This window comes from Aulonocara stuartgranti, assembly GCF_965226115.1.
Source record: "Aulonocara stuartgranti genome assembly, chromosome: 4".
Lineage (NCBI taxonomy): Eukaryota > Metazoa > Chordata > Actinopteri > Cichliformes > Cichlidae > Aulonocara > Aulonocara stuartgranti.
In genome coordinates, this window is record NC_138942.1 from 32,111,452 (window position 1) to 32,120,274 (window position 8,823).

General features: G+C 40.4%; 1 protein-coding gene across 1 annotated transcript; it reads right to left on the reverse strand.

Annotated features, from left to right (window-relative positions):
• Positions 1-6,299: 6,299 nt before the first annotated feature.
• hspb9 (heat shock protein, alpha-crystallin-related, 9) lies at positions 6,300-8,474 on the reverse strand. Its single transcript, XM_082531770.1, has 2 exons — positions 8,158-8,474; positions 6,300-7,633 (listed from the first exon to the last, which is right to left on the reverse strand). Exons 1-2 carry the CDS (start codon positions 8,376-8,378, stop codon positions 7,171-7,173), a joined length of 684 nt encoding a protein of 227 aa, XP_082387896.1. The 5' UTR covers positions 8,379-8,474; the 3' UTR covers positions 6,300-7,170.
• Between the last annotated feature and the right edge of the window lie 349 nt (positions 8,475-8,823).

Below are 8,823 nucleotides of genomic sequence, written 5' to 3' on the forward strand. Positions count from 1 at the left end.
TCAAAACGAGCATAAAAGTTGTTGAGCTCGTTGAGGAAGGAGACATCAGAGGATGCGGGGGAGGGTTTGGTGGTCCTGTAGTCTGTGATGGTCTGGAGTCCTTGCCACATGCGTCGGGGGTTGGAGTTGGAGAAGTGTTCTTCTACCTTCTTTTTGTAATGGTGTTTGGCTTTTTTGATGCCCTTCTTTAGATTAGCCCTGGCTGTGCTGTAGGCGTGTGCATCTCCTGACCTAAAGGCGGTGTTGCGGGCCTTCAGGAGGAGACGAACATCCCGGTTCATCCAAGGCTTCTGGTTGGGGTACATGGTGATCCGTTTCTGGGTGATGACACTGTCTGTGGTTTTGGAGATGTAATCCAGTACAGATGAGGCGTACTGGTCCAGGTCTGTGTGGGTGAACATATTCCAGTCTGTGTTTTTAAATCTGTCCTGGAGCACTGCGTCTGTCCCCTCTGGCCACACTTTAATTGTCCTCACAGCAGGTTTCACACGTTGGATGAGTGGTGAATACCTAGGTGTGAGGAACAGGGAGAGATGGTCCGATTGTCCAATGTGGGGGAGGGGTGTGGCTTTGTAGGCTCCAGCCTACTTTGAAGTCTTTTGGTGATTTTGGTGATTTCATGTCTCTGTTTATTCTCCCTTTGTCTTTGTCAAATTTGTAATTCTCAGGCTCAGTGCTAGTTTCCTTTTTTATTTTGATAGTCTCTTTTGCTGCATGCGTTATGCAGTGTTGGGGAGTAACAGAATACATGTACCGGCGTTACGTATTTAAAATACAAAATATGAGTAACTGTATTCCGTTACAGTTACCGTTTAAAAAGGTGGTATTTAGAATACAGTTACTTTGTTGAAATAAATGGATTACACGGCGCTCTTTTCCTGCTTCATATGTTAGGCTATGCCCTCTCTATTTTTGGTAATTCCATGTTGGTGGAAACCCAAGCAAAACACACATTAAGAGGCTCTAATGCCTGGGCCTCAGTCTCGCGGCCCATGTCACCCCTACTTGCAGCCCACATGATGATGTGAATAAATATTTTTCAGTGTACTCGGGCAGTGTACTCTGTGCTGCAGGGAGAATGGACTGCCATACCCGTGATGTGTGTGTGAGCGCGAGGAGGGAGAAAAAGGAGAGTGGAAAAGTACGAGTTGTCATCGAGCAGAAACAGGATCTGTTCGTGTTTTCCTCTGAAACAATAAGTTCCGTTGGAGCAGCCTTTCAACGCCTCTCTCTCTCTCTTGCTAGCAAAATTGACCCAGACAACAAAGTAAAGCTAGTTTTTGGCTAAGAGCCCGACACGGAACCCGATGTATTAGCCAGAGGTCCCTTTACTACAGTTCGGAGCCGCGGACCTGTTTTATATACGTGGAATAGTTCTCTATACGAGATGTCTACACCCTAAAATACACAGCAATAGTACATTCATGTAGTTGTAAATAGCATGATAATATATTAAGTAATCCAACGTATTCAGAATACGTGACTCTCATTGAGTAACGTAACGGAATATATTACAAAATACATTTTGGCGCATGTATTCTGTATTCTGTAATCTGTAGTGGAATACATTTTAAAAGTAACCTTCCCAACACTGCCGTTATGTTCAGTTTTGTGTCCCATGTCATCGTTCTGACTTTGTTCACCTGTGCCTTGTTTTCCCCAGCTGTGTTCCAAAGTTTCACTTTGTTCTTTGTCATGTCCCTTCATGCTGTTTGCCTGCCAGTCTATCAGTCTGCTCCAGTTAATACTGCTGTTTTTTCAAAAGCTTGCTGATGCTAGCTAGTAAAACTACATTTTAAATGTATGTTTTTCTGAGGAGTCCTGCATTCTGGATCAGCTCTCCACCACCTGCACAGCACATCGTGACAGTGAGTTTATAATATAATATTAAATAACTGTGTTTCCTCCACTAACCTCTGACAGCTCACCTAGCAAATATCCCTTTAGGTTTCATGCGGGGTCACTATGGACAGACATGGCCCACAGTGGGCAGTCCACTGCCACAAGATGGCAGTACATTACAAGATTGATGAAAATACTCTTTAAATAAGACAAAATTGGTTTAAGAAGTCTCTCTCATCTGTATTTTGATGTTTATTTATTTGTTTTTGGCGTTTTTTTCAGTTTGGAAGTTCTGTGGAACATTTCTTCTCACAGGACAATAACATCACAGGAGGAAATAACTGATGATGTGATAATTGTAACTCCCTTTGGGTAAAATGAACAGGTATCTGCCTTTTTGTTCTTACATATTTTGACTTATTGCTGTACCAGAGATGGGTTTTTACATTTTTTGGGAATTCAGCCAAAGAACTGCAAGAAAATTCACACATGCACAAAGCAGATTATTGAGATGACTTGTGCATAGAGAGAAGTGTCTGCCAGTTTTAACAGCATCCTCCGGTGAGGGAGTCCTTCTCCAGGAGAAAGTGAGTTTGCCGCCTTATTGGACTGTAAAATCCATCATTATTATGACCTTATAACTGTCTGCAAGGAAAATGTGCAGACATTTCCTGCAAACGTATATATGCGAGGGCAAAGTCTTGCTATTCATTGCAACCCTCATTGCACTGCAGCCATTTTCAACCCTTTGATTCTTTTCTTCTCACCTCCAAAAATAACTGTGACCCTGACATTAAAACCACATTTTGAGCCTCAAAAATGTCTTCAAACTAGTGGGGATGGGCATTTTGTCCCCATTAGGGACTGTTGGTCCCCACAAGTATAGTGGCATGCCAATTTCTGTCCTCACAAAGATGTCTAAACATGTACACACACATACATCTGTATTACTCCAATGGCAGAGAAGAGCCCTCACTCTGGATGACATCATTCTTCATGTGTGAGCACGTTTAGTTTTAGAAAGGCAAGAACTTACGCACATACAAACACTTAGACACAAATCTATGCATAGTCACAATCACGCACACCTACACACTATGAATCCCTGCAGGTCCCGTGAAGACATTTCTGGGAGGACATGAAAAATTAGAGGGAGAGAGACAAGTTTGTCACAACTGTTTGAAATCATTGATACAAGGAGAATGCAAGAGTTGTGACATAAACAATCTCATATATGTACTATTATTCTGTTTTTATGTACCTCCTCCACACCTGTAAACATATTATAGAAACAGTGTGATGAACCTTTCAATCCACAGAGTGCAAGTCACACTAACATGAAATGCTGATATTTTGTCTTTGGCTGAAAACAATAAAATGCTACTGTTAACTGATTTTAGCAAAATAAAATTTAAAGGAAGAAAAGAAAAGAAAAGAAAATATATTTTGACCCCTCATCTTTGTCAAAATGGACTAAATGGGGGAAAGTACTAATAAGGATGACCACAATTCTTGTTTCGGTTAAATTGGTTTGTATGAATTGGAACTGAACGGTGTGACTTATTCCCTTTATCACCTTTCACATCTTTTCTGTTTCCTTCAGCACTCAGCATTATGTATGCTCTGCCTCAATGCTGCTGTTTACCACAGAAACATACAGCACAGTCACAGACATACCAACCACACACACACTAACATGCAGCCATACAAGACAGACAGATAAACACACAGTTTTGGTGTAAATTCTACCCTCCACCATGACCACACTGAGGTTCGTCACATGGAATTACGTGGAATTGATTCCAGGAAAAAGAGGCTCAAAATGACTAATCGGTTAAATGACTTACCACCATATACTGTCTTTCTACAGGAGACTCATATGACCAAAACTCACCTCTCCATATTTCCTTCACACATTCTCAGCCCGCTACTCAAAACAAAGAGGTTTAGCCATATTAATTAACAGAAAAATGAACTGCACTGTCAGCAGCAGGTCCACAAGGCAGATTAATAATACTTTATCTATGTATTCAAAATATGGATCTGTGTATCACTAGTATATGGACCAAATGTTGATGACCCCTCCTTTGTTTATACCTTCTTTTTTCACTCTCAGTCCCATCCAACTTTATTTATAAAGCACTTTATAACAGCCAGCACAGGACCAAAGTACGGGAAATAAGTAAAGAACAATAGAGAAAACAAAACAGAGTAAATAAAAAATAAAAACAGTATAAAAAACATACAATGAACTAATAAAATAAAATAATCTTTAAAAAACCCCACATCTCACAAGGTGTCAAAAGGCAGGACATGGGTTTTCCTTCAGATCACTCTAACACCACACTTATAATAGGAGGAAACTTCAACCTGTCTCAGTACAGCAGTGAGTCAAAGGATGTGGCTGCGAGTTTGGTCTTTGTGATGCCACTCTCAGTATTACACCTTCTTTTCACCAGTACACCACTCACACTGTCGCTCAGACTACTTTTTAGTTCCAGCTCCGTTATTAAAAACACTCATTCTATCACTATCAGTGATCATACACTAGTATTTATCTGTCTGACACAGAAAAGAGTCACACCACTAATTAGGAGCTGGAGATTTAATACATCACTATTTAAAGAACAACACAAGATTATTTCAAAATGGAATGGGCAATACATTTAGATAATAATGACCTAGCAGGGACATCAACACATGTTCTATGGGAAACAGGACAGGTAGTAATGAGGGGCAAAATATTATCTTACTGTTCACATAAGAACAACAAGGAGAAAGTGCTTTCTAAACGTATTAGAACTAGAACAAAAAATGAAATCATTAGAATCTGCCTGTGCTGCCTCACCACAAGAGCATATAATTACCAACCTGACAAAACGAGAAGTAGAACTAAATAAAACAATTAAGGCAAAGGCTGGGTTTGAAAAACTTACTAACCAGTTAAAGCTAAATAAAAAAACAACAACAAGTATTTATTCTTTAAAGGATTCCACTGGGATCCTTGCTCATGACCAACAACATATAAATATACAAATAAATATTTGAAAGATTTTTATAAGCTTTAAACTCATCACAGATTAATCCTTCCGACGCTGACATTGCAGAATTCCTTAACAAGATAAAGCCCCAGCACCAGATGGTTTTACAAAGAGTTTTGGTCTGTGCTAGCCGCTACCACTCAAATTCAGAGCGATCATTCTCTATGCCTAAACATGAACTCAACCCTCTTCTGGGTGGCTCTGCGAGTGGGGCATGGGGATCTGGTGCCTGGGTTCACCTGGTCTCTGGCTGGGTGCTTCCTTGCACTGGGCTGGTCTGCGCCCTCTTTGTTGCCTTGCTGCATAGGGCAGTTTGGCCCATGCTGGGAAGTCCAGTCTGCCTATAGAGAATTTACAGAGCTGATCTTGGAAAAGCAAAATGTGTTTGGCACAACAGCACAATCAGATCTTAATACTGATTGCAAAAGCTGCCAGAGAGGAGAGGATTAAAAAAAAGAAATAAAGAATTTTGAACTGTGGAAATTCAAATGTCAAATTTCATGTCTTCTGACATTCTGTCATTAAACGTCTCTGTTTGTCAGCAATGGGAGTTCATGTGCTCCCAGTGTGCATGTACTTTGTTTTGTTATGTTTGTTATGTGTTTGTATTAGATGCCAAGTGGTCTTTTACAAGAGTCAAATATGTGAAGAGCTGGAATGAGAGACCTATCTCACTACTGCTATGACCTGGTACGTATCTGTCGATCTGTGAGAGTCAGCTTCAATAAAACAGAGAAAGCTGTTTTTATACTCAGTAATCCATTAGTCTATGTAAGACCTTTCATCCACTTTGAAGATGTCCCTACAACAACCTTAAATATGTTGGATTGGTCTCTACAGCCTCTTTCGTCCAAGATTTGAAAAGTTTGCCCCATTTTGTGACATTTAATCAGGGTAAAAAGGCACCATTTGTGAAGCGTCATTTGCAGATCTTTTCACAGATACTTAATGAGGTCATTCAGTATGGTTTGGTGAAGGACATAGTTATTCCTGAATTCTTTTTTTTTCTGTTTTTACAAAGGCTTGATTTAGTCCTCATAGTCATCCGTCTGGTTATTTCTTCTATCGAGGTTAAACTTAGCTCTACAGAGCACTAATATTTTTTTATTTTAGAATTATCAAGAGCACCATGCTTCAGGAAACACTTAAGGGTGCAGAAATAGATCTTAACCCTCGACCTGATTTAAACCTCACTACAGATAATTGCAGAAGTCTTCAGGGAGTGCTTTGGACTTTGTGGATTGATTTTCATCCTGGCATGCAGTGCAATTGTTTGACCTTTCATACACAAATGTGTGTGTCTTTGTTGGCAATGTCAACAACTACAAGAATAATTAAACCAAAGAAGACCAAATTTTAGAATAGCACATCAAAGCATAAAGAAACTTTTCTTAAAGATTTCCTGATTTTTAATAAATTTGCAACATTCTGATAAAGTCTCATTGACTCATGTGGTACAATTGTTAATAATAGTAATCTAATAATGTTATCTTCTTATTTTGGTTATGTCTGGTAGGGTATTGGCGAAGATATTACCTTTTGTGCAGTTTTCCTAAAGCCCAAGTTAGTATCATTAAGTAAATTTAGTTACCTTATTTGCATTGGCAGCAGATCTTTAAGAAAAAAACAAATTAAAGGTATTGTCATAGAAAAGAAAAAGTAAGGTTAGGATTTGGTTAAACTGATCCCTCAGAAACTGCCAATGTTTCTGTTCCCTTTCACTCTATTCTGTTCACCTTTTCTAATAATGCCTTTATTTCTTCTCTTCTCTATCATGACACCCTCAGGGTAGGACTCATAAAATGTTAAACTGCTCCTTTTGTTTGTCACCAGCTCCAGCACGCCGGCAAATAACTTCGCCCCAGGAAACCAAATGTCACTTGAACCTTTTAAGGGTACTAATTCAGCCACCTTAGGGGAGTTAATGCCAGCTTTTAGGATTCTTCTTGTTCTCTTCCTCCATCTGTGTCTGCTGACTTCTTTTTACTCCTTCATTCTCCTCGTGTGAGTAGGCTGTTGGCACCATCATGTGGTCACAGTAGTCCTCAGCAAAAGCCAATTTTATATGATATTATTTTCCATTTGACACTTTATTTCATTTTTACAGTTGATACAAATTGCACATTGTTATAAAATAAAAAGTTGTCTTTATCTAATAATTGTAAACATTACTCATTGTAGAGTCTTTTTGTTGTGGAAGGGTGTATATAAATAAACTCATCAAAAATGTGCGTGTGTGTGTGTGTGTGTGTGTGTGTGTGTGTGTGTTTTGGGGGGCACATATGCACTAGTCTCTTTGTTCTTCCTCTGTGTCGTCCTTTTTGATGGGAAACTCCAGCGATGTCCTGAAACGAATGGGTACCTGGCGTTCCTCTCCAGCTGTTTGCTTAGCCACAGGGGCATGGATATGCAGCTGTCCGTTATCCATCAGGGAACAGGAGAGGCCGGACAGATCCAGGTGAGGAGGCAGGTCGATCTTCTGGGCGAACCCTGCCTGAGAAGATGCAGAGGAGCAGAAGGACGCACAGGAGGATGAGGAAGAGCAGGACTGGCTCTCTTCTGCTCCGGCCTCCTTCATGGCCACGACCGCCAGACACCGGCCTTCCAGCTTGACAGTGATGTCACTGGGGGCATAACCGCGAGCATCTAGTGTCACCAGGAGGTCACCGTTGTTTTCTTTAGCTGGCTGGACTTCCTTGTGGGTCTCTGTAGTGGAAAGCTCTCTCTGCTGCTCTTCATCATCACTCAGCCTGAAAGTGAATCAGTATTAGAAATAATTTCTCCATCATTGCTCCGGACCCACAAAGGCTGTTAACCTTTTTATAGTTGTGTTTGGGGTAGGGTTTGGATTCTGCTAAAGCTTGCCTTATTTATTATTTTTATCATCATCGTATCTTTTCTTTTCTTTACAGAATTTTCAATTTTTTATAAAACCCCAAATGTTTGAATGTCTAAACTGATCATTGACAATCCAAAAAAGCTTAAGCTTAAGATAGGAGTAGATCTTAGGTAGCATTCTACCCTTTTAATAGATTCTTTACCTGTTTAGAAAAGCCAAATAAAATATCTTTTAGTAGAAAATCTGATGCCAACAATGTATAAGACTTCATTACCACTTTTAGCATTTTAGTATTTAGCATGTGGCTAAAACATGCCATAACTCTAGGCAGATCAGTGGTGATCTTATGGATGGTTAAGTTAAAACCAAATCTGTAGGTTTGAACAAACCCCAAATCAGGTATATCCACTAGTAAAATTGGGCTACTGTACATACCGCTTCAATGTGTTAGGCATTAGGGGCATCTGGTTGAAGTTGAGCAGCTGGGGCCCATCATAGAGCTGGCTCAGGAGGCTGTCAGCTAGTTTGGCTCTCCGGTTAAAGAAGTCTCGCTGGAGAGAAGACAGGGCTTCAATATTGAGAGGCCACAGCACCCGTTCATGACTGAAGAAAGGGTCATCGCCAAACAAGCTGGTCAAGGCTGCGTGCTGGGACATGATGTCAGTGTTGTTTTGATTGCAGGTTCCTGCCTCTGACTAGATATCTTCAGGGTCCAGTGAGAACTGAAAGCTTCCTCAGTTTTTCCGTATTGACTCTTCTCTTAGTTTGGGAATCTACACAGCAGTCCTTTATATACCCCAGCTGCTCTGTCCTGGCCCTCCCACCGTGCTATTTAAGCTCTATGAGCTCAGTGCTGCTTGCTAACATGTGCCAGTGAAGTCAGGAATACTCTGCCATTAATCAAAAAGCTAAAGACAACACATGGTCATAGCCTGTTTGGGTTTGTATGCACAAGGCCATGATACTGCTGGAGAAAATATGCTGATTTGTCATTCCTCATAAGTGACCCAGACTGGGACTTTGAAAGTGTGCTGTCTCACTGAGAGTATGTAGGATGAAGTAAATAATGACACAACACTTTTTAAAAGACTTTATTCACCT

Bases quoted from the DNA above. Each gene is read 5' to 3' on its own strand.
- hspb9 (XM_082531770.1), bottom strand. From the start codon at position 8,378: ATGTCCCAGCACGCAGCCTTGACCAGCTTGTTTGGCGATGACCCTTTC. The intron at 7,634-8,157 runs GTATGTACAGTA...ATTCACTTTCAG, and splicing joins ATGCCTAACACATTGAAGCG to GCTGAGTGATGATGAAGAGC.